The sequence below is a fragment of the Hydra vulgaris genome, chromosome 09, assembly GCF_038396675.1.
Source record: "Hydra vulgaris chromosome 09, alternate assembly HydraT2T_AEP".
In the NCBI taxonomy this organism is placed as follows: domain Eukaryota; kingdom Metazoa; phylum Cnidaria; class Hydrozoa; order Anthoathecata; family Hydridae; genus Hydra; species Hydra vulgaris.
In genome coordinates this window covers 14808395-14834396 of record NC_088928.1, presented here as the reverse complement: position 1 = coordinate 14834396, position 26002 = coordinate 14808395, and the positions used below count along the sequence as shown (strand labels likewise).

At 28.2% G+C, this 26002-nt stretch overlaps 1 protein-coding gene across 3 annotated transcripts; it reads left to right on the top strand.

Moving 5' to 3' along the window:
- The first annotated feature begins 90 nt into the window (after positions 1-90).
- LOC136084588 (uncharacterized) lies at positions 91-17744 on the top strand. 3 transcript variants are annotated; one of them, XM_065804808.1, is made up of 5 exons: positions 91-323; positions 3071-3144; positions 9947-10932; positions 11063-11322; positions 12075-17349. In XM_065804808.1, exon 5 carries the CDS (start codon positions 13884-13886, stop codon positions 15393-15395), a length of 1512 nt encoding a protein of 503 aa, XP_065660880.1. In that variant the 5' UTR covers positions 91-323; positions 3071-3144; positions 9947-10932; positions 11063-11322; positions 12075-13883; the 3' UTR covers positions 15396-17349. The 3 variants fall into 3 exon arrangements, 1 of the variants encoding a protein (XP_065660880.1); XR_010640666.1 differs by lacking the exons at positions 9947-10932; positions 11063-11322; positions 12075-17349 and adding an exon at positions 17503-17744; XR_010640667.1 differs by lacking the exons at positions 3071-3144; positions 9947-10932; positions 11063-11322; positions 12075-17349 and adding an exon at positions 17503-17744.
- The last annotated feature ends 8258 nt before the right edge of the window (positions 17745-26002 follow it).

The following is a 26002-nucleotide window of genomic DNA, read 5'->3' as shown; positions in this document are numbered from 1 at the left end:
AAAATAAAAAACTTTTACAGTGTGCAATAAAAACACAACAAATACCTTGAGAAATTCATTATAAATACCGTAGCGTGGGGTAATCGAGCACTTCACGGGGTAATCGCGCACCCGTTTACATATTCATTTTAAAAGACAAATAAAACATTTATTAATAATGCTTAGTTCATTTTCAAGCTAAAAATACATAAAGTAACTTTAAGAAAGTATAAGTTGTTAAATACAGTTCCTTTGGAAGGAAATAAGTAACCAATAACAAGTTAATTATATCACGGTGTACATTCATAGAATCCCGTCAAAACTATTAACTGGAAACACTAAGGGTAAGCATTTGTAGTTAAAACTTTCTTAGAATTTTGAATTTTGTTTTTAGTATACCATTCATATATTGCAGTAAACTTGTATAAGTTTTCAAGTCTTATAAATAAATTGTTCATAAAATATATGTGTTTAAAGTAAGGTGGGGTAATTGAGCACTTTTATATGGGGTAAATGAGCACCTTTTGAATTTACTGGTTTTTATTCTTATAATACTTTTAATAATAAAATTAATACTTAAAGATACAAATAATTTGAGTTTTTAGCTCATATTTTTCACTTTTTTATAACAGACTTGTGGAAATGGTGAGAAACTATATAAAATCAAATCAAAATCAGTCCAAAATTACACTAATAGTGAACTTAAAAGAGCTATCCAACTTGTTAATGATGGAGTACTTTGTAAACGTGTGGCAATGCTACTTAACATACCACACAGAACTTTAAGGTGTCATATTAGTGGTTTACGCAAAAGTAGTGTGGTTGGTCGAAAGACTTCATTGCAACCAGACGAGGAGACGTCGATTGCACAATACATTGCAATTTTTAGTGATTTTGGCTATGCATTTGATAAAATAGACCTCAAATTATTTGTTCAAAGTTTACTAACAAATCTGGAAGAAACTGCCCATTTTTTAATGAAAATTTGCCTGGTGATGATTGAGTAAGGTCATTTTTAGAGCAGCATAAAAGTGTTTTGTCTTATCGAGCATGTCAAAATATTTGTAGAAAGCGTGCTGCAATTTCATGTGACTCTGTTAATAGATTTTTTAACAACTTAGAAGATACAATAAAAAATATTCAACCATAAATTTATGGACCAATGAAATCAACATTGAGAAAAATAATTACTGAATGGAAAATTGGTGAAGGAAGATTTCATACATCTCTACCAAAAAATGTTTTTCCAAGATTGCTCCTTAATCTCTTAACTAATATGAATCACATACAAGAGTTTGCTGTAACTGGGTTCAAAACATCTGGTATCTACCCACTAAACAGAAAAAAAATTATTGACAAGAATTTAAGGACAGACATATCTAAATCTTCTCAGAACTTAGTATCCCCATTATTTTTTGAACGTCTTGCAGAACTTCGACAAGCTTCTGCTAAAAAGCCTGGAGCAGTAGTGCGTGGGGAAAAAGTTAAGGTTTCACCAGGAAAAAGTGTTTCACTAGAAGATGTTGCAACAGGTTCCTCTGCTTCTAAATTCCAATCAAAACACAAGCTAATCAAAATAAAGAATACTCAACTTAATGAATCCTTAAATATAGAAAGACAAGAAAGAAATTCAAAATTAAATTTGAATACTTTTAAAGAAATAATTGATTATGATATACCTTCTAGCTCCAAGATGTATATTGACCTACAAGAAGCTTCTGATAAGAAATCTGATAGTATACAGAAAGAAAAAAGTGAAATATTAAAAAAAAAAGATTTATTTACTGAAAAAAGTGATTTATATGATGATTATGACCTTGAAGATTCGCTTTTCCATCAAAAACAAACACACATGCAAAAAAAGTGTGACAACTACTCAAATGAAAGCACTTACGAATTAGATTCTCTTTGCTCTAAAGGAATGTGTAATCCTGGAGTGATTGCAACCTCTGAATATTTATTAGCAGAGGGTTCTTATGCTGTTGTAAGGTTTGAAGGATAAAAGACACCCTATCTTTTTGTAGGCCAAGTTGTAAATATAGAAAAAGATAACAATTGGAATATTAAATACTTTAGACGAGATTTTGATACTACAAACCCAAGAATCATCTCCTTCAAAGAACCACAAGTTCCTGATTACTTTGTAACAGAAAGAAAATCAATCATAAAACATCTTCCGGAAGAGTTCACTGATAAACTCTTCCTGATGATCCAGCAATGGTGAAACTTAAAGTAGAAGAAAAAAGTTAGATAAGTGTTTTTTACTAATTTATATATGTATATATATATATATATATATATATATATATATATATATATATATATATATATATATATATGTATATATATATATATATACACACACACATACATATTTGATAAATATACATACAGAGCCGAATTAACCAAAAAGCTAATACCAAATAAAGCCATAAATAAAGTTACCAATAGGTGAAACTAGGCCGTGGCCTGGGTCCCAAAGATCCCCCAAAATAGAATGTCTACAAATTTTTAAATCTTATTTTTTTAAATATGTGTATATATATATATATATATATATATATATATATAAATATATATATATATATATATATATATATATGTATATATATATATGTATATATATATATATATAAATATATATATATATATATGTATATATATATACATATATATATATATATATATATATATATATATGTATATATATATATATATATATATATATATGTATATATATATATATATATATATATATATATATATATATATATATATATATATATATATATATATATATATATATATATATATAGAGAGAGAGAGAGAGAGAGAGAGAGAGAGAGAGACAAGCCTTTATTTACAAACTCGATAACTTTATCAAAAAAATTATTAGGTGCTCGTTTACCCTAAATCGTGGGGTAAATGCGCACCCATATATTTTTTAACATAAGTTCTTCGCTTTATATTTTTTCTTAAATCCATATATTTTTTAACATAAGTTCTTCTACGAAAGGTTTAATGTAGAACTAAAATAACATATCTCACTTTTTAAAATTAACTACAAGTTTTTTTTTTATTTTGAAAAAAGCTATTAAAATGGTGCTCGATTACCCCACGCTACGGTATATTTACTAAAGATCTAGAAGAAATCCACAAGAAACGGTATTATAATTTTGATTTTAATCTCTTACATAACGATTTTTTTAGTAATCTTTTACATATTTTTACATATTTTCTACTAGATGGTACGCAATATTTTACATATCTATATGAGAGGATGTAATATTCTATTAGCTAAAAACAAAAAGATGTGATTTTCTAAATATTTAATGCGAAAAATAAGTATAACTTTTGTGAAAAATATACAAGATGGATAGTATGCAATAAGTTTGTTAATACATTTTTATAATTTAATTAAGAGGATGTGATTTTCTAAGATGCTAAGCAGCAAATATAACTATTTAGTAAGTTATTTATTAAACAAATTACATAAGAGATGTGATATTCTTAACATATAATACTGGTAGCGTGCCATATATTTCTTAATTTTATTAACGGGGCGCGACGTCCAAAGATTCTAAGCAGCAAATACAATTATTTAGCATGGCATTCCCAAACAAATCACATAGGGGACGTAACATCCCAAATATGCATCACCAACATCATTCAATATATTCCTCAACCTCATCATGGCAGTGTGATATTTTATTATTCTAAGCAGCAAACAAAACTAATTTTCATGACATCCATGAACAACATACATAAGAGATGCAACATTCTAAACACATTATACTGGTTGCATGCTATATATTTTTAAATTTTTTAGGGGATGTGATATTCTAAGATTCTAAGCAGCAAATAAAACTATTTAGTAGGTTATTTTTAAACAAATTCCACAAGGGATGTGATATTCTAAACATGTAAAAGTAATAGTATTCAATACATTTCTTAATTTCATAAAGGCGATGTGATATTTCAAGATTCTTAGTAGCAAATAAAACTAATTTTTATGACATTTGTCAACAATATGCATGGGGGAGGTGATATTATAAATATTTATTTCCTAAAGTGTGCAATATATTTCGTAATTTTAATAAGGGGATGTGTAATAGAATATCATCGCACCCAAGAATATCACTGCACTGTTAATAATAGCAAAAACTAGGATGTGTTTTGAAGTAATAGAACTTAGTAGGGTACCAAGCCCATCTGAATAATAGAAGTACCTTCACAATACAATAAAAACACAACAAATACATTGAGAAATTCATTATAAATATATTTACTGTGGATGTAGATGAACACAAGAAATGGTACTATAATTTAACTTTTTCTATAAATAAAATATATTTTAAATATTCTAGAAGTAAAGATCTTCTTGTAATCTTTTACATATAATATGTATTATGTACTAAATATTATGCAATATTTACAACAACAAGATGATGTGATATACTGATTATCAAATGCGACATATTAGTATAACTTTTATAAACAATGTACAAACTTGATGTGATGTTCTCAGATTCTAAGCTATAAACAAAATATTATTAACAACATACATGCGGGATGTGATATTCTAAACATATGATTCTGATGGTTTGCAATATATTTTTTAAATACATTAAGGGATTTAAATACATTAAGGGATTCTAAGATTCAAAGCAGCAAATACAACTATTAGTTATAAACTATATACATGAGGGACAAGATATTCTAAACATATAATACTGGTTGTTAGTGATATATTTTGGAGTTAATTTATGGGATGTAATATTCTAAGATTCATAGCAGAAAATACAACAAGTTGTTATGACATATAAACAATATGCATGGGGGAAGTGATATTCTGAATAATATAAAACTGATAGTATACAATAGATTTCTTAATTACATTAGGGGGTGTAATATTATTAGATTCAAAGCAGCAAATATGACTAAAATATTTACTGCAACTTCTTTCTTACACATTCTTTCATAAAACAAATGATACAAGAAAGAATTAGCAAACAAAAAATACTGTGGCCATGAAAGGCCACATTATTTTCTGTTTTCTCATTCTTGACTTTGCAATTCATAACTTTAGTCTTATTCATGTTTATCCTGTGCTCTTTTGCTTACATTCTATTTTATTATTTATTTTTTTTGTATTCAGTACAAAACTATCAACGTCTAAATACCTCAAAGTCCATCACACTATCTATCTTTGTACTGTCTTTTTTTAGGTCAACAAATACCATCAACAGTAGGGTGTCCCAAATTTCATTTTTTTTTAAAATTTGAATGAGTACGCAGTTTATTCCCATTCTATTTTTCTCCTTGATTGTAAATACATTTAAAAAACATTTTCTGACTAATTTCAGCAATATTTGAATTCTTTTTTTTGTTAAAAATCAAAGTCTTACACATTTCTTTAACAAAGATACATGAATTTAGGGTCATCCATAAATGATGTCAGTAAATATAGGGGGGAGGGAGTACTGGAAAGTTTGACACTAATTGACAATGGGGAGGGGGTGTAGAGGCCAAAATGATGTCAATTTAAATTATTTTTTTAGTTTTAATGAGCAGATTTTAACGGTATTTACATCTACTAAATGGTATAGAAATGATGTTTTGTTTGTGGGGAAATTAATATTAAATGCGGGGAATTTGATATTATATTTTATTAAATTATTTATAATATAATATTATAAATTGATAAAATAAGTTTCCCAGAGACATTAAATAAAAAACAACTACTAACGTAAAATAAAAATTACTATCGTTTTATTAATATATTACCATTTGACTGCAAATCAAATTATGTTAGAAATATTACTTCTTTGTATATAAAATTCACAATCGTTATTCGCTCCCTAGCGGATTATAAAATGTAGTTCAAAGTAAACTCATGAAAGTAAACTCATAAATTTGTCATTTTTTGAAATTAAATTGTCGTTATTTCAGATACGAAACTCTAATTACTCTCTAATTGATTGTAAAACATGATGCAATGCAAACACAAAGTCTATTGAAAATTTGAAACGTTAATTTCTCCCTAGCGGGTTGAAGAAACTCTTTTAAAAAAGCTTGCGCTAACAATGAGCAAAATCATTATTCTGATTGTGATGTAAACAATACTAATAAATCAATATTAAAATATGGATAAAACTGCATTACTTAACTTATTGATGGTCTCGTATGGAAATGCTCATCCCGATAAAAAAAAGGCTAATATCCAGAAAGAAGTCCATAAAATATGGAATTCATTTAAAGAAGAGAAACTGGTGCATAAAGATCTTGAATCCAGAGTAATGTATTTAATCAATTTGTTTAATGAAAAGGCAATGAAGTTCAAGAGCAAGCAATTATAATTTTGGGCCAATACTCCAAAACAATCTGCCCCCATGTATACTCCACTTGAATTTGACAAGAATTCCTCACAGTTTGTTGAGCCCACCAATGAGCGATCTGTTATCGATGATCAACAAAGTGCATTGACTTTGAATTGAAAAATCAAAAAAATGCAAGAACAGTATCTCAAGATCGACTCAATTCTGAGATTGCAGCTTTAAATTGTGAAGTTGCTGGACTGAAGAATAGAAAGAGAAGTGGATTCATTGCTGAAGCTGAAGAGGATGATTTGAGAAAGGAAAAGAAGAAACTAGCTCATCTATGTAAAGAACTGGCCAAAAAAAAGTATGATCAAGCTCAACAGAAGAAAACTAGAAAAGTGAAAAAAGCTAGAATGGAGAAAATCTGCTTGGGGCATCCAGAAGTCAAAGAAAAACTAAAAATCAGAAAGAAACCTGGTCGGCTGTCATTAGAAGTATATCAATCTCAACTTTTGAAGGCAATTACGAATATTGCTCTCCATGGTTTTTCCGCTGATGAAAGATGTTGGTCAGAGGTTCTTCGGTAATGATAGGTTAGCTATGTTTGTTAATATTGTATTTGTTAGAATTTTACTCTTAATAAGTACTTGCACTATTGCAAATATCCTTGAAATGTTAACAACTAATTTCAAGATTTGATTTGAATATAATTAACGAAATAAATCCTGTTTTCTGTAAAAAAGTTAATTATATCCAAATATATTTATTATTAAGAGCATTAAAACTCTCGGCGAATTGACATCCGAGATGAACAAAATTGGATTTGCAATCAGCAAGAGTGCCCTCTATACTTGTCTACTTCCGAGAAGTTATGGAACATTAGAAGGCAAAAGGCACGTCAAAACAATCTCTGTTAGATTGATTAGTCCTCAGAATGAATCTCATTTAAAACATGTTGACGGATTCTTTTGCAGTTCAACTATAAAATATGTGTAAGAAGTTTGTTCTATTTTAGGGCCAGATAAAGTGTGTTTCATTAGCCAAGACAACAAGGCTAGAGTGCCAATTGGAATCACAGCAGCCAAAAAACAGTCGCCGTTGTTATTGCGTTTGGAGTACCAGGTAACTCTCCCGGACCATGACTGGGTCGTGGCTGCTAAACACAATCTTATACCATCTGTATACGCTGGAATTACAGTCAAAAAAGATGGTCTCGGAAAAACAAATGTTGTTACTTATTCTGGACCTACATTGCTGTTCGATCAGGAAAACACACATCCTCGACCGCCTTCGCTCATGGATTAGACTTTCAGCGGCTCTTGGATATCAAAGTCTATTAATACCAAGATATCAAAGAAATATTCTACTCTATTACCAGAGATCCTCAAACTAATATGGTTAAGCCTATCGATGTGTTTAGCGTCGATGGAGGACCCGACGAAAATCCCAGATATTAGAAAGTAATTGAAATTGGGATTCACTATTTCTTGAAGAATAACCTTGACGCTCTTTTTATCATGACGAACGCTCCAGGCCGCAGTGCATTCAACAGAGCTGAGCAACATATGGCACCTCTAAGTAAAGAATTATCTAGGGTGATTCTTCCGCACGAACATTACGGAACTCATCTTGTTGATTATTACATTGACAAAAGTTAATTTGTAAAAATATTAATATAATTTTTAACCTATAATAACCAACATATCTTTTTAAATTAGGCAGGACAATAGATGAAAATTTAGAAAAACAGAACTTTGGTTTTGCTGGACAGACTTTGGCTGATATTTGGTCTGATCTACATATTGATGGTTGTCCAACCATTGCAGAGTATATTGATCCAGACAAATCAGAGCTAGAGTCAAGGAGCCTTTTATTACAAGATCAACGTTGGATTGCCGATCATCTTTGAACAAGTCAATATTTTACTCAAATTGTGAAATGTGAAAATTGTTCTTGTTATCGGACTATTAGAAGCTCTTACTTTACTCTAATTAGAGCTAGATATCTTCTGCCACCTGTCCCTGTCAACCAAACGTGAGATGGGCTCAAAGCAGTAGATATCTCAGAAGGAGCAAAAGAATTTTTTCCATAATCCCTCTTTATGCTCATCGCATCAAACATTGAAAGTATTCTTCCTCATACTGCCAAAGGATTTCCAATTTTGCCGTATGATGCGTTTTGTCCGTCAATTCAATCTAGCCTAGCTGATAGAATCTGTAAAAAGTGCAATATTTACTTTGCCTCTAAAGCTATGTTGAAAAAGCACGCTTCTATCCGTTCTTCTGCTATAACACTCCCTCTAATCAAAAGGGTCCAACCTGTTCGTATCGCTGCCAAGCGTCAGACAGAATTTTTGGCAGTCATCGCCTTGCAGAAGAGTTCGGAAACTGCTGAATGGTTAGATGAAAATGAAGTTGAAGCAATGAATTTGATTGTACCTCAAGAATACGATATCCTTTTAGAGCGCGAAGAGCATTCACTACCTATTGTTTCAATCGATGATCACTTCAACAACCCATGGGAAGATTATATTAAAGATATATAATGCTATATGCTTAGTTGATTATTTAATTCAGTTTGACTGAGTTTGACAAAGGGGGGAGTCAAAAAATTGAGAAAAAAACACTGACATCATTTATGGATGACCCCTTTGTCAAAAATAAAAGATATGTTTCAAGGATTATAAATTATAAACTTTTAAATTAGTTTATGGAAAGAGTTTTTTTTAAATATTCTTGTTGAACCTGGCCACCAGCATTATGTTTTGTTGCATGTTATCAGACTTGTATGGTCACTACTTTTGAAGCCTTTCTGACTGAACAATACCCAGCTGTTTGTCATCAATGCCATCGATATCAGGTGATGTAACACTGACTGCTATCTTTTTTAAAGAAATTAAGTTAAGTTAAGTAGTTAAGTTAAAAAAAAAAGAAGTTAAGTTATAGTCTTCTTCAATCTGTTTCACCCGCATTTCATTATAATAAATACAGAGCTTCTTACCTTTCAGAGTATTTATAAATTTTTGCCTCATGTCAATCTTCCTGAACCATTTTCTATGGACTGTACTTCTTCATAGGCAAATGTTTTATTGATTCACACCAGCTTTATTGTAGACTGCAGCTACAAATGAAGTTTTGTAGGCAAGTATCTATACTGTATCAAGCAGAAACCAAAGCAATACAACCAGCACTTATGTTTTTAGCACTTATATTTAGCATTATCTTAGACTTATAAAATCAACTAAATCGATCAGGCAAATTTTCATCATCTGAAGAATCTAAACTTCAGATTCAAGAATCATGTGTGGATGATGATCAGACTGTCAAGTTGTCATTTTTTTCTGGATCTTTTTTATTAATTTTTTTTTTTCATTTCTTGTGAGTTTTTGTCTTTTTTTTTTCGAATTTTTTCAAATGAAATTATTTTTTTAAGTATTTGGATTGAGATAAGGTATATTTTATTTGAAGTTTATTTTTGATAATTTAGATAAACTTCTCTATAAATATTCTCTTCAATCTTTTTTTTTAATTTACTTTTAAATATTGTAATTTTTTACTTTTATTGTTTGATAAACTAAATTGAGAGCTAACTTTTTAATAAAATTTTTAGTATTTGTAAAGTTACTAGTATCTATTTTTAATTTTTAGGATACTAATCAATAGATAGGTCTTTATTATTCAACATATAGGTCAAAGCCATAATGGTAAAATGGAATGAGGTTTGGCTGGAAAAGCTTGATTAAAATCAAGTTAAATTTAAAGTATGGGCTGAGAAAAAAATCTGATTATGCAGTCTATAAAATATGTTTTAGTGATTTGAAATATAGTTTAGTTGCTTTTCAAACACTTTATCAGCATTCTACAAAACTTAAACATAAATTAAATTCTGATTAGATTTTCAAAAAAAGCTCATTATGTATCATCATGTCGATTCAAATGAAAACTCTATTGAGGGAGAGAAAGTAGTACAATTAGAATATTCTATAAATGATAAGATATCAGCTGCAGAAGCTATGCAGCTGTTTGAAGTAGCTGAAAAAGATTTTGCTTTAAGACATTGTGATAATACATCATTATTATTTCAAAGAATGTTTCCAGATAGTATAGTAAGTCAAGGTTTTAGTATGAGTTGACAAAAAGTTTCATACATGTATTTCAAGATGGCCTTAGACCTTTATTGGAGAAACGCCTGTGTTCTAGTATATCAATAAGTCAAGATGATTTTACTTTAATTTATGATGAAAAAACTACAGCACAGCAAAAAAAATAATTAAAAATTAATCTTCTATGTTGTATCTGGCTAGAAGAAAAGAACCAAGTTCTTACAAAATATTTAACATCGCTGTTCTTTGGCAGAGTAACAGGAGAAGATGTCAAAAAATGCTTGCCGATTTAAGACACAATGAATGATTTGATTTACCATGGAATTGACTTTTAAGTATTTTAGCTGATGATCCTAATATTAATAAAACCATTTGGAAGTTATTAAATGCTGATCTTCATGGTTTTAATGAATTATTACCATTTGTAAGTTGCACTTTGCACACAGTGCCTAATGCATTTTGAAAAGCAATAATAGTTTTAAGTAAGGAAGTTGAGCAGCTTGCATTTGATTTTCATGCTTGGTACATAAGGTATGGGTTTTATTAGTAGTTTTATTGTTAGTATTATTAAAAATGAAATTGTTATTCACTCATTATTAGCTAATAAAAAGTTGTTAGTCTTTATGCTCAAGTTTAAAAAGTGTTTTTTTTATTGTTGTAGAATGCACTCTGCAAAATAGAGGATTTCAAAATATTAGCTGATTGGATTTTTATTGAAGATGAAACATTGTTTCTCCGTTTTATAAATATTAGATGGCTTACTTTTTCTGCTATAGTTGAACAAGTTTTAAGATGGGAAGATACTAAAATTTTTTTTGTTAAGTATATTCCAAAACTAAAGGAATATAAAAAGACTCTGACAAACAACAAGCTTTTTATTAGAATTCAGAGAACTCTTAAGGAAAATGATAATGTAATTTAGTAAGTTAATGTTTTTTTTTAATTTTTTTTTATTAGATGCATATTATAGGAATTGAGTATTTTAGGAGTTACTTATGTCAGTCAAATTCCTTTCTGGTATAGCTCCCTTGTTTGAAAAATACTTGACCATTTTCCAAGAAGAAGGACCACTTATTCATATTTTATTTTATAAAATGAAAGATCTTTTAATATCATTGATGATGCGTTTCCCTGTTAATGGTAAACTTTTCAAAGATCTTTTAAAAATTTGCTCTTCTGATTCAACTATTCACCTTGATTTAAAAAAAAAAAAGGATTATGGCGAGGAAGCTAAAAACCAAGTAGTTTGCTTTTAAATATTTTGTTACAGATTTTTTATTTAAGAGGAAATAACTAATGTTTGTTGGATTAGTTATTGAATATTTTAATATTTTCTAAATATTTTATCAAAAAAGTTATTTGTTAATTTTGACTGATGTTGAGCATCAAAAGTAAATATGTAATTTTTAGGTAAAAATGTAAGCAGATACTTCTTTTTTTTTCATGTGAAAAAAAAAAGAAATACCTGCTTAGAGGAAATGAAAGATGAATATATATCCGTTGTAAAATGCTTACAAAAAAAACATTGGCTTGATTTGCGGTTATGAAAAGATTTGACTTGTTTGGGTGCTCAAAAAAGATTTTGTAACATAGTTGGTTAATTCAGTTTTCCTTTAGATTTAAATATTAATTTTTTAAAAATTTATAAGAATTTTATCTTTATTTTTTATTAGGTATCATTTGTGAAAGATGAATGGAACTTGTATCAAGCAGCTAATATCTCAAAAGACTGGTAATTAGATTCTGATACAGAAAAATTAAAAAGAACTGACTATCACTGGACTAACGTTTTTAAAAGTGACAAGGAATATGGAAAAACTAAGTATCTATATCTCAGTAAAGTTGTTAAGAGCTGTTTAGCTATTCAGAATGGAAACTTATCAGATAATAAAAATACATTGACTTCAGAGCAATTAAAACTAAATGATGAAACATTAATGGCTCTGAGAATATCAAAGGAATACACAAAAAGTTGCAATGGAACATATAATATAGCAGTGCAAAACGCTCAAAAATATATAAAAAAGAAAAGCTGAGGAAGAAGAAGAAAAAAGAATAAATGATATTCATAAGCAAGAACTTATTGACAAAGAAAAACAGCACAAAGAAATGCTTGAAAAAGTTGAAAAAACTAACAAAAACCTAGTTCAAAGTGAAAAAAATCTTGAATATTATGAGTAAAATGCAGATCTAGAGTTTCAACTTGCTCAGAGAATGAAGCGATCAAGTCTATGCAAAGATGAAACGACCAAGTCTATGCAAAGATGAAACGACCAAGTCTATGCAAAGTGTCATCAATAAAGAAGGCATGATGGGTAAAATTACCCATAAAATGGTAAACAGTGCAAAAAAAAAATCTTGAAAATGCTACAGCCATGGCGTACTTTATAACAGGCCTATTCACCGTGCGGATGACGTCATAAACTGGAGGCAAACATTTTGTATTTCCTATATTCATTCTGTAACATAAAGTCGAAGTGCTTGCTAAATAATTTAAATCAATTTTAAAATTTTTAGTTTACTTTGTTATAAACATGGGTCGTAAATGCTGTGTCACGAGTTGCAACGGCAATTATGATAAAAGTTCCAAAGAAAAAACTTTTCGTCTTCCTCGAACACCAGAAGAAAGAAAAAAGTGGTTGGCTGTTATACCAAGAAACAACATACCAGATAAGAAAGACACCATTGTTTGTGAAAGGCACTGGCCTGTTGGATACATTTTGACAATAGAATATGGCAAAGAAAGACGATGTAATCCTCCATCTGTGTTCAAGTGTGTAAAACCAAGTTTAATACCTAAACCATCTGGTTGTCCCAGAACAAATTCAGGATCACATGCAGAAACTAGAAATGTTCAACCTGACGAGTTGTCTGCTTTTAATTTAAAAGATGTTATAAAATCTTTTAATGATCTAAAAACAAACATAGAAAACTATAAATTTAATGGAATTGATATATTTAATACTAAAACAGAAAATCAAGTTTTGATTCAATCGTTAGAGTATGTTCATGACACAGGTGTTCCATTGTTTCTTCTAAAAATAAATAAAAATTTTCTGTATAAATCTTTTCACTTTGGAGTCAAATGCTTAATAAAAACACTCTCACAGAACAGAATTACCTTATTGAATAGATGGTCGAATATTGAAGAAGCAGTTCAATTTTTAAATTCATATGAGATAAGCAGTAAAAAAAAAATTATTCAACAGCAATTTTTTTCAATGAACGATAAACCTGTTACAGATAAAAAGTATTCTGTTGAAACAATGATTAGAGCTTTTGAGTACTTTGCAATGTCACGTGCTACATATAATCGTCTTCAAGAAGACTTTTAACTTCCTAGCATAACAACATTAACAAGACTAACATCAAAAGTAAAATCTATTCATGAGGATATTTATCTACAAAAGATTTTTTCAAATTTAACAGACATTAGACATAAAAACTGCATTCTTCTATTAGATGAAGTTTATGTAAAGACTATGTTGCAGTACCATGGGGGAACAGTTTTTGGAAAAGCAGTTAATAATCCAAATGTTCTTGCAAATACTGTTTTAAGTTTTATGGTTATTACTTTGTTTGGTGGACCTAAATTTTTATGTAAAATGCTTCCTGTGTGTGACATTGATTCAAATTTTCTTTTTGAACAAACTAATTTTCTTTTATCTGCGATAAAAGTAGCTGGTGGTCATGTTATTTCTATAGTTTGTGACGGTAACAGGGTAAATCAAGCTTTTTTCAAGAAATTTGAGACAGATGGCGTACCTTGGCGAACAAAAGATTATATATATCTTCTGTATGATTTTGTGCACCTTTTAAAAAACATTCGCAATATTTGGATCACTGAAAAGTCACAGGAACTTGAATTTTTTGTTAATAAAGAAAAAAAAGTTGCCAAATGGTCTCATATTGTAGCATTGCATAAATTAGAATCAAATCAAATGATTAAAATGTCTAAACTTACAGATGTTGCTGTGTTCCCCAAACCAATTGAACGGCAAAAAGTTTCAACTTGTCTGAAAGTATTTTGTGAAGAAACAGTTTGTGCTTTAAAGTGTCACCTAGAGTTAAAAGATGTTGATGATACTATTTCTTTTCTTTCAATAATAACTGAATTTTGGAGAATTGATAATGTTCATAGCCTTTATGCAGATGTACATATGCGTGTTCCGAATCGGTCTGCTATTTTCTCTTCTGATGATTTTAATCTTCAAAAGCTGTTAGAATTTGGAAACATGGCTAAGCAAATGTGCTCTTCTCAAATAGTTCGTTTTAAAAGTTTCACTAAAGATACTTCTAAAAGTATCTATCACACTTGTAATGGGCTTGTGGAGTTATCAAAGTTTCTCTTGTCTGCAAGTCATGAGTATGTTTTGCTTGGAACATTTACAACTGATCCTTTAGAAAAGCAGTTCGGAAAACTGAGACAGGGATCAGGAGGTACATATTTTATCACTGTTCAACAAATACTAGAGAAAGTGGGTATCATAAAAACAAAACTACTTTTGCAATTAGACAAATATGGTGTTGATCTTGATTTTACTACATCAGGTCATTCTTGTGAAAGATGTGGTTTTTACTTAAATGAAGAAAAATGTTTGATATTTGATAATTTGCCAGAATTAGAAAATATATTATCTATAAATGTCAAAATTACTCTAATTTACATAGCTGGTTTTGTTGTCCGAAATGACAAAGATTCAGATGATTCATATTTTTATTATGAGAAATTTAGAGATTTGACTGAAGAAATTAATCGTGGAGGATTAACTATACCTGGTGATTTAGTTTGTCAATGGGTAATATATTGCTATATTATGTTTCGTGAAGTAGCTGATAATACATGCATATCTTCTTTGTGCAATCTAATGATGCTTGTATCAGAATCCTATCAATTAAAAATGAACAGAAACCATGGTGTTACACTTTCAAATGTTTTCTTTAAGAACTATTGTAATTTTATTGTAACTATTGTAAAATTCTCCAAGGTCTGAAAAAGAACCGAAACAAAAACTTTTAAAACTTAGCGTTAAATAACAAAGGTCGAAAGCAACTGTTTTTTTGTTAAATTGAACTGTTAAATTTAAATAATTATACTGTATATAGTTATAGAATAAAAGAAAAAAGTATTATTATTTTGTAATATATTTTAAATGCATTTTTGTTGTTTATTATTATTTCTTCCTTAAAAATTAATTTTTATGTTCAGTTCAGGTTATTTTTTCTGTAATTTTTGTTTAAAAAACTCGCCTCCAGTTTATGACGTCATCCGCACGGTGAATAGGCCTGTTATAAAGTACGCCATGGCTACAGCGCATAGAAATAAACAAAAAAAAGTTAAGAATAAATATTGGTTTAAAAAGAAATGGTGAAATGGATAGTTTAATTATTTGTTTCAAAAAATCAGAGTAGTATTGTAAAAAAAAGTTGCTGTGAACTTCTTGTTTAATTATTTTGAACCTTATTTTGGTGTTGCAAGTTATTTGGTGTTTAAATATTCTGTTAATTATTTTTATATTAATTTAGGCATTTTTGATGACTTCTGGTTTATTTTGTTTTTAAAGAATAGTTATTAAACTTTTCATTTTTTTAATGAAATTTATCATTTATTGTCATTTTTTGCCATTTCCCCCCTCAAAATACTGTCATTTTTTATTTTATTTTATGAAGTTGTTGCTTGACAGCCTGTGAATGGCAAAAACCCTTAAGTTCATAAGATTTTTCTGCATTTTTTGTTATCATCTTTAAATCTTGTCTTCTCCATCCTCCTAAACCAAGTATGCTTATACTTATCCAAACATTTTTCATTTTACTGTAATATACATGTTTCTGTACTGTAATATACATGTTTCTGTACTGTAATATACATGTTTCTATACTGTAATATACATCTTTCTATACTGTAATATACATGTTTCTATACTGTAATATACATCTTTCTATACTGTTATATACATGTTTCTCTAATTTCTGATCTAGATAGGACTTATTATTCTCCACTTTGACGTTCTCAGGTTAAAAGCAATTCTGAAATATTTTCTGTTTAAACATTGGTATAGCAATATCTAGGGTTGCCATACGAACGGCTTATACGGAGGAGAATACTGCGCCAAACCTGTAAAAATAAATTTTTTTATGTGTTCTCCTTCGTAAAAGCTGGATGTCTGGCTACCCTAGCAATATCAAAGATTCTGCTACTCTCCTCTAAAAACTCATTCTCTACCTTACAGAAGTAGCTAGCGCTGGATTTTCAGTTCAATGATTTGAGACAATGCAGGTGTTTACTTATTATAAAGAATCAATGTCTTATCCCTGACACTAGATCTACTGGTGATAAAATCTTGACATTCTTCTTTCTTCCAAACATATATTACTGCTATCCAAGGTACCCCAGAAGGTATTTCCAGTACCTTCTGGGGTAGCTCAAAGGGTTATCCTTGGTTCTGTGTTACTTTTTATCTACATTGATGATCTTCCTGACAATCTTACATCTAAAGTGGCTCTATTTGCTGAAAAATAAATTTTATATCCCTGTCTAAACCAAAAATCTGATATCACTTTTGTAACAGCTTGGGGCTTGCAGTGCCTTGTGAATTTTAACATCAACAAAACTCAGTTGTTTACTTTAACTTAACTCCGATTGTGGTAAAGTTGCGTCTCTTTTTCTTTTCTACAAATACTATCATGGTTGCTGCTCAAAGGAGCTATCATCTCTAGTTCCATTAACCAAAATTCATTCTCGATTGAATTGTTATTCAGCAAAGTTGCATCCTTTTACTGTATCTGTCTCTGCATGCTCTAAAAACATTTATTCGTCTAGTTTTTTTCCTCGTACTTCTATCCTTTAAAACTCTATACACAAGTTTTCTGTCAACCGTTTCCTTGCTTTCTAACTCTATTCCTTGTTTTTCAGTAACATCCAATTCATTAGTCGTTGAAATTTGAATAAAATAGGTATGTATATATGTATATATATGTATATATATATATATATATATATTATATATATATATATATATATATATATATATATATATATATATATATATATATATATATATATATATATATATATATATTACATATTATTCTTTTATTTAGATTTAGTACCAATCAGCAGTGAACTTATACGGAAATTATCAAATCAAGAGGTAACAATTTGGAAATTTGGAAGAGTGAAAACTTGGATACACTCAAAAAAGTCACTATTCAAGTTAAATTATTTCCTTTCGAAATTGAATATACAATCAATAAATAAATTATACTAAATTAAAGTCACAAAGTAAATTTAACTTTCTGAAAGCAATATTTTAAATAAAAAAAATTTAGAAGAAAATTTGTGATTGTTGTGTTGTTTCTTCTTACTATAAATTGACCTTATTATTTGGCAACTAAATTTATTTTTAATTTATAATGCATTTTGAAAGAAAAATTTGAACGAAAAAATGTTTTTTTTATAATATTAAAAAAAGGAACCAGCTGAAGCATTATATATTATCTATCTTGTTTTTGTTATTCTTTTATTATGTTTGCACTACTTGTAATGAATTAGGATGCATTAATTAAGGAAGAAGAGTATATAATACTTTTTGAAACATCAAAAGTATACAATACTTTTTGAAGTGAAATTGAGCTTTATAACTATAAAGATTGCTCTCATTTCGGTTTTATGAACTTATTGTTAAGAATAATTAATGAGACGCTTTTGACGCTCGATATAGGAGAAATTAATGAGAATAAAAATCAGCAAATAATGACGTTTTGTTATATCTGTTTTTATTAGAGTAAATGCTTACTCGACAGTATTATGAGGCTTTTGTAAATTTCTAAATCACATTGTAAATCAACTTCTTAATCTTAATCTGCTTATTTAAGGGCGCCTAAAAAATTAGGTGACTTTTCTTTTTGAATAACTAATAACCTGAGCAACATAGTAACTTTTAATCTTGTTAAAAGTTAACAAAATGAATGTTTCGATATAAAAAAAAAGTTGGGTAAAAATAGATGTTTATTTCTTATACGACTATGTATTGAACGCATCGACAGTTTTTTACTCTTAGTGAGTACATCCTTGTTATAGTTCCGCAACATCAAAAAAACTTAAAAACTTCGTAGATCTTGGTTTTATCGAGCTGTACATCTTTTTTTTATGGACCGTTACAGCTAGCTATTTCATGTTCTGTAATTTTCTAGATACGGGAGTAGTTGTTATTTTGATTTTTTTTTTTTTTTTTTTTTTTGTTAAAAATTAACTAATGTCTTTTTTAGCTAAAATATTAATTTTGTGGACGACCCAAAAAACAAAAGTAAAACTGTTTGCTGTATTATGCAAATAATAGTAACCCCTCAATAAGTCTAGAACGAATGTTTACAAGGTAGTTGAGATACAATATAGCTGCTTTATTAACAAAAAACTGCTATCAAATGGATTCTGTATTGATGTCACTGCTCAATTTATAGTTGTAATTTAAACTTCTTCTTTGGTTAGACAGTGACAAGTGCCCAGTACAACCTTGAAACTTTTTTTGATTTAACGTTGAATCAACGTTAAATAAGCAACGTTTAAACCGTAACGTTGTTTTAACGTTGAGACATAGTTGAACAACGTTGAAACAACGAAGTGATGCCGGCTGGGTATATATATATATATATATATATATATATATATATATATATATATATATATATATATATATATATATATATATATATATATATATATATATATATATATATATATATATACAGTATCGGACAAAACATGGTGGACAAACTCAAATTTAGAACAAAAGTTGATCAAAAACTAAAAAAAACTAGTAAAACAATTGAACATATTATTTTTTATGTAGTTTATTATGTTGTTAACAAAACTTAAAAGTTTTGAATCATACTAAAAATCACTAAAAAAGTTTTAAAACACATTTTCCCTAACAAACAAAACATTTTTCTTTGGACAAAACAAGGTGGACATTCAAAAAATCGACTGACAATTCAAAAAAAATCAAAAATTAACTCATTATTTTTCAAAAAACTTCAAAAGTTAACTTAATATTTGGTAGGACCTCCTTTACTTTTAATTACTTCTTTCATTCTTCGGGGCATAGAAGCCCCGAAGAATGAAAAATGTGTTATAAATTTTTTTTGTGATTCTTAGTATGATTCAAACGTTTTAAATTTTGTTAAGAACATAATAAACTATTTAAAAATTAATATGTACAATTGTTTTACTAGTTCTTTTTAGTTTTTGATTAACTTTTGTTCTAAATTTGAGTTTGTCCACCATGTTTTGTCCGATACTGTATATATATATATATATATATATATATATATATATATATATATATATATATATATATATATATATATATATATATATATATATATATATATATATATATATATATATATATATATATATATATATATATATATATATATATATATATATATATATATATATATATATATATATATATATATATATATATATATATATATATATATACAGTGGTGGCCAAAAGTATGGAAACTTTTTTAAAATTACATTTTTTTTTATTTGTATTAAATAAAACCAAAATTATTTAACCCGAGTGTACTTGCAATGGTCTACTTTATATATACTACAAGTTTGAACTTGTCTTTTCTAAGACATTTTATTACATACTAATATTTCTTAATTTCGATTTGACAAAAGTATGGAAACTTGTTCAAACTTGTCACTAAACATAAACAAATCTTATCATTTTAAATTAAAACGTGTTAGAATTGACATCTTTTTTAGTTCATCATAGTTTACTTTTATATTAATCAGTATGACACCGCGAAAATATTATTCTAGTGATATTAAAAATAAAATAGCTGAGTGTTTTAAAAACGGTATTAAACCAATTGATATTTCTCGAAATTTTCAAGTTCCAAAAGGTACAGTTTCAAAAATTATTAAAAAGTTCAAAGAAAGGGGAACTGTGGAAGTGAAAATGAAACCTGGAAGACCAAGAAAAACAACAAAAAGATTGGATAAAGTTATAAAAAATACTTCTACAAAAGATCCTAGAAAGTCATCAAAGGATATAAAAGAAGAAATCTTGGAACAGCATGGAGTTTTATTATCTGACAGGACAGTTCGTAGAAGGTTAAATGATGCGGGCTTATTTGGAAGAGTGGATGTCAAAAAACCGTTAATTTCTAAGAAAAATAAGATGGGTATATTATTGTTTGCAAGGGAACATTCAAAATGGTCATAAGTTTCCGTACTTATGACCAGGCCTAATTTAAAAATTTAATTTTTTTTTGTATATGTTAATAAAAAAAAAATGTTTTATTTTATTAAAAAGTTGTATTACGACTTCAATAAACATATGCATAATATGTAGTAAGCATTTTTAAAAAGTTTCCATACTTTTAGCCACCACTGTATATATATATATATATATATATATATATATATATATATATATATATATATATATATATATATATATATATATATATATATATATATATATATATATATATATATATATATATATATATATATATATATATATATATATATATATCTGTATCTATATATATATATATATATATATATATATATATATATATAAATATAATATATATATATCTATATATAATATATATATATATATATATATATATATATATATATATATATATATATATATATATATATATATATATATATATATATATATATATATATTAGGGGTGTTCGAAAAAATAAAATTTCGAAAACGCGAATACACAACAAGCTAAATTTGGGGCAAATATAAAAAAATACGATTACAAAAAAAAAAATCAAAAAAATTGAGATCTACCTTGTGCTCAAGCGTCAAAACCCCCCTAAAAATGCCCCAAATAGTACCCTCGTAGCAAGGCTTTGAGCACAGGGTAAATCCTAATATTTTTTAATTTTTTTTTTTTAATGTGCTCATGATACTCTATACTTTTTTTTTAAATTGATGTGTATCCGTGATTTTTCTTAATGGTTCTTTAAATTGAAAACGATTTTATGCAAAAAAACGAAAATATGCGCATTTAACAAAAGAATGCGTAATACTTCTTAGTTATTTTATTTGTTTATATTCACATTGTTTGATTTATTAATTATTAATGTTTCTTTTCTTATTTGATTTGTGTACTGTGTTTGCATTTTTCTTTTGTTCTTACTTAATAAACAATTTTTTTTATTACCTGTCTAATTACCAATTTTATTACCTGTCTATTACCAATTTTATTACCTGTCTAAAAGTTCTAAAAAGAAAAAACTGACAATTGTAAATTAACCTTGATGTATATTGCGAAATTCTACAGTAAACATTTTTGTTTCATCTCATATTTTGAAATTAGTGAATGTCATTTCTTTTAAAAGAGTTTTAAAAATTATAATGGACAATTTAATAGAAAACAAAGGAGAGTCACAAAAAATGAAAGTTTCAAGTGCAAATAAAAGTAAGAAACTATTTAAAAGTGGCAATGATAGAAAGCGAAATATAAAAACGAAAAAAAACAAACATTTTATTATTAAGAAAGTGAAACCAGCAATACCAAGTAACGAATTTGTTTTGAGCTTTTTTTAATTTTGAATATCCGGTTTTGGATATAAGATTATAGTTTATAATGTGAAATCTTATGGCTATAAGATTTCACGTTGTACAAGAGCAAACTCAACCTAAATATTTTCGCTATTAACTTTAGTTGATCAACTGCCAACTGGATTATATATTTTACAACACTTTGCTTTTAATAAGTCGACGCTTTCTAAAACATCAAAAAAATCAATGATAATTGCATGCTCGGTAAAAAAAGACAGAAAATACGAGAGATGTGTTGAACTGCATTGTAGGTGTATTCTAAGCAAAATCAAGGGTCCCTAGCTTAAAGCTGGATTCCCTCTTCAATCAGACTCGATACAAAAGCTGAATAAGTTGAACAAAAAATATTTAAATTTGAAAAAAAACATGCACAGGAGGTCGCCTTTAGAATTAAAAAAGCAACAAGACTTTAGAAAGGAGCTGGGAAAAATCTTTTGGGCAGGAATAGCTGACTTACAAAACTGGATAAAGAAGGACAAGAATAGATCAGACCTAGATAGAAAAGAAGACCTAGATTTTTTATACGATCAAGAACACAACAAAAAGTTATTTCTAGGGCCTGAAGACAAAAAATATAGCGAGAAGGTATTATATATTATAATATAAATCCATATTATAAACCTTTTTTCTGAATTTAAAAACTCTCCTCTCATTGCTCAATCTTCTCCAATTTTTCATTGATTTTTATTTTCGGTACATTAATTTTTATTTTATAATGTATGCTGTTTAGATTTGGGAGAGTACAGGAAATGAATTTGGGAGAATCCATCTATAAAAAATGCTGCTAAATCAGTAGAAATAAGTTCAGAGTTAGAATTTGGTACGGACACCAGCGAATATTCATCCTTTGATTCCAATTTTGAACTAGGATATTGGCGTTCTATAAAGTCAAGTAGTCTTATAAAAGCTGAGATCCCAAAAGATATTATTTCTGGTAATGTTGCTGCCACAATTACTGATATTTCTTCAAAAGTTTTGACAAAAGTTACTGTTGCAATCCTTGAAAGTTCTGTGATTGATCTTACAAATGTAAATTGCAGTAGGTCAACAGCATCTAGAAAGATGAAACAAACAGCTCATGAAATGGTAGTTATTGCTAAAGAAGATGTCGAACTTAGCATCCAAGCTTCTCCCTACCCATGCATTATACATTTTGACGGAAAGACACTTTTTGAAATTAATAATGGAAAAAAATTAAAGCATGATAGACTCGCTGTTCTGGCAACTATTGATAATGAGTCCCATCTTCTCGGAGTTACGCCATTACCCTCTTCATCTGGAGAAGATCAGTACAATGGTGTAATGAAAGTCCTAAAAGAGTACAACCTCGAATCAAAGATTGGATTACTTTGTTTTGATACCGCATCAAGCAATACAGGAATACATAAATGATCTTTAATAAGAATATCTACTGAGTTAAATAAATATCTAATTCTTTTAACTTGCAGCCATCATGTTTCTGAGTTAAGAATCACACACTTTTGTGAGGCTATAACAAATGAAAAAACTACGGCCCCCGATAACCCTTTGTTTAAATATTTCAAAAACTTGTTTGAGCAGCCTAATTTTGAGTACAACCCATCTATGTTAGTAAAATTTGGTTGGAAAAAAATTAAAGAAACTGTTGTTGAAAAAGCTGCTACAGAATCTCTTGAGTATTGTAGACTTTACTTATTGAGAAATAATACTGTAAGGGAAGATAGAAGAGAACTTGCAGAGCTAGTGGTCAGCTGTCTTTCTCCTTTTATCATTAAAATTCGAAAAACTGGAGCGGTTCATTATGCAAGATTTCTTGGGAAATCTATATATTATTTAAAAATGCAAATTCTTTCAATTTAAATTAATTTTATTCAAAAAAATAGAGAACATATTAAGGTAATAACTAAATTTATAGCTTGTTTTCATGCAAAGTGGTACCTGCAATCAATTGATTCAATCAAAGCTCCGTTTAAGGATGTAACTGCTATTCATCAAATGCATCAGTATAAAGCAGTATGTGCAGAAGCATTTGCTGTTGATGCTGACTTGAATTCTTTATTTAAACATACATGGTATCTTGACTCAACTCTGATTCCTTAAGCCTTGCTGGGTGATGGTGTTGCACTCGAAGAACAGAAAAAAATTGCTGCTGCAATAGTATCATTTCCAAAAAGTCATGTTACTTTAAAACTGAAAATAAGCAAAAAAAAGATATAAAAATTGTTGAAAACTGAACTTAACATTCATCAGCAAATTCCTAGCTAAGCTTCTTTGGTCGATGAGTTCTCCTGGTTATTGTTTGATATGATCGGAATAAAAAATCAACGAATTGATGATTGGCTGACCTTGCCACCTCAGTATTGGCACACGCAATCAACATAAAAATTATTTTAAAATTTTGAAAAAAGTATTGTTCGTGTAAACGAGCACGCTGAAAGGGCAATAGGAATGATGCAACAATTTGTTCACCGCTACATAGACGAGGAAGAAAAACAAAATAGGCTTATTGCTGTGGACAAAGTTCGCTCAATTTTTTACGTTTCCTTTCGTTATCTTTATTAACCAAGAAACAAAATATCAAAGTTATAAGCAAGAAAAGAATCGCAAAGGGACTACTTAGCTTACGCTCCAAAACTCAGAAGATAACTTGAACTTTAGTATATATATTAAAAAAATATTTTTCAAAGATACAAGTTGCACGTAATTTAAGTTTGTATCATTCAATCAACCTATAAAAAAATGTTTTTCTAAAAAGGTAAATACAAATAAAATGAAAACCAAACAATGTGACTATAAACAAACAAAATAACTACGAATTATTACGCATTCTTTTGTTAAATGCGCATACTTTCGTTTTTTTGCATAAAATCGTTTTCAATTTAAAAAACTATTAAGAAAAATCACGGATACGCATCAATTTAAAAAAAAGTATAGATTATTATGAGCACATTACAAAAAAAAAAAAAAATTAAAAATATTAAGATTTACCTTGTGCTCAAAGCCTTGCTACGAGGGTACAATTTGGGGCATTTTTAGGGGGGTTTTGATACTCGAGCACAAGGTAAATCTCAATATTTTTGATTTTTTTTTTTGTAATCGTATTTTTTTATATTTGCCCCAAATTTAGCATGATGTGTATTCGCGTTTTCGAAAATTTTTTGAACACCCCTAATGTATGTATGTATGTATGCATGTATGTATGTATGTATGTATGTATGTATGTATGTATGTATGTATGTATGTATGTATGTATGTATGTATGTATGTATGTATGTATGTATGTATGTATGTATGTATGTATGTATGTATGTATGTATGTATGTATGTATGTATGTATGTATGTATGTATGTATGTATGTATGTATGTATGTATGTATGTATGTATGTATGTATGTATGTATGTATGTATGTATGTATGTATGTATGTATGTATGTATGTATGTATGTATGTATGTATGTATGTATGTATGTATGTATGTATGTATGTATGTATGTATGTATGTATGTATGTATGTATGTATGTATGTATGTATGTATGTATGTATGTATGTATGTATGTATGTATGTATGTATGTATGTATGTATGTATGTATGTATGTATGTATGTATGTATGTATGTATGTATGTATGTATGTATGTATGTATGTATGTATGTATGTATGTATGTATGTATGTATGTATGTATGTATGTATGTATGTATGTATGTATGTATGTATGTATGTATGTATGTATGTATGTATGTATGTATGTATGTATGTATGTATGTATGTATGTATGTATGTATGTATGTATGTATGTATGTATGTATGTATGTATGTATGTATGTATGTATGTATGTATGTATGTATGTATATATATATAATATTTAAAATATAAAGCATAAAACAACAGCTGCGTGCAATCAATTTTTTTGCTATGTAGTTATATATATTTATATATATACATATATATAAATGTAGATATGGTTCAGAAAGATGTATTATTTAATACTGACTGCGGAAACTAA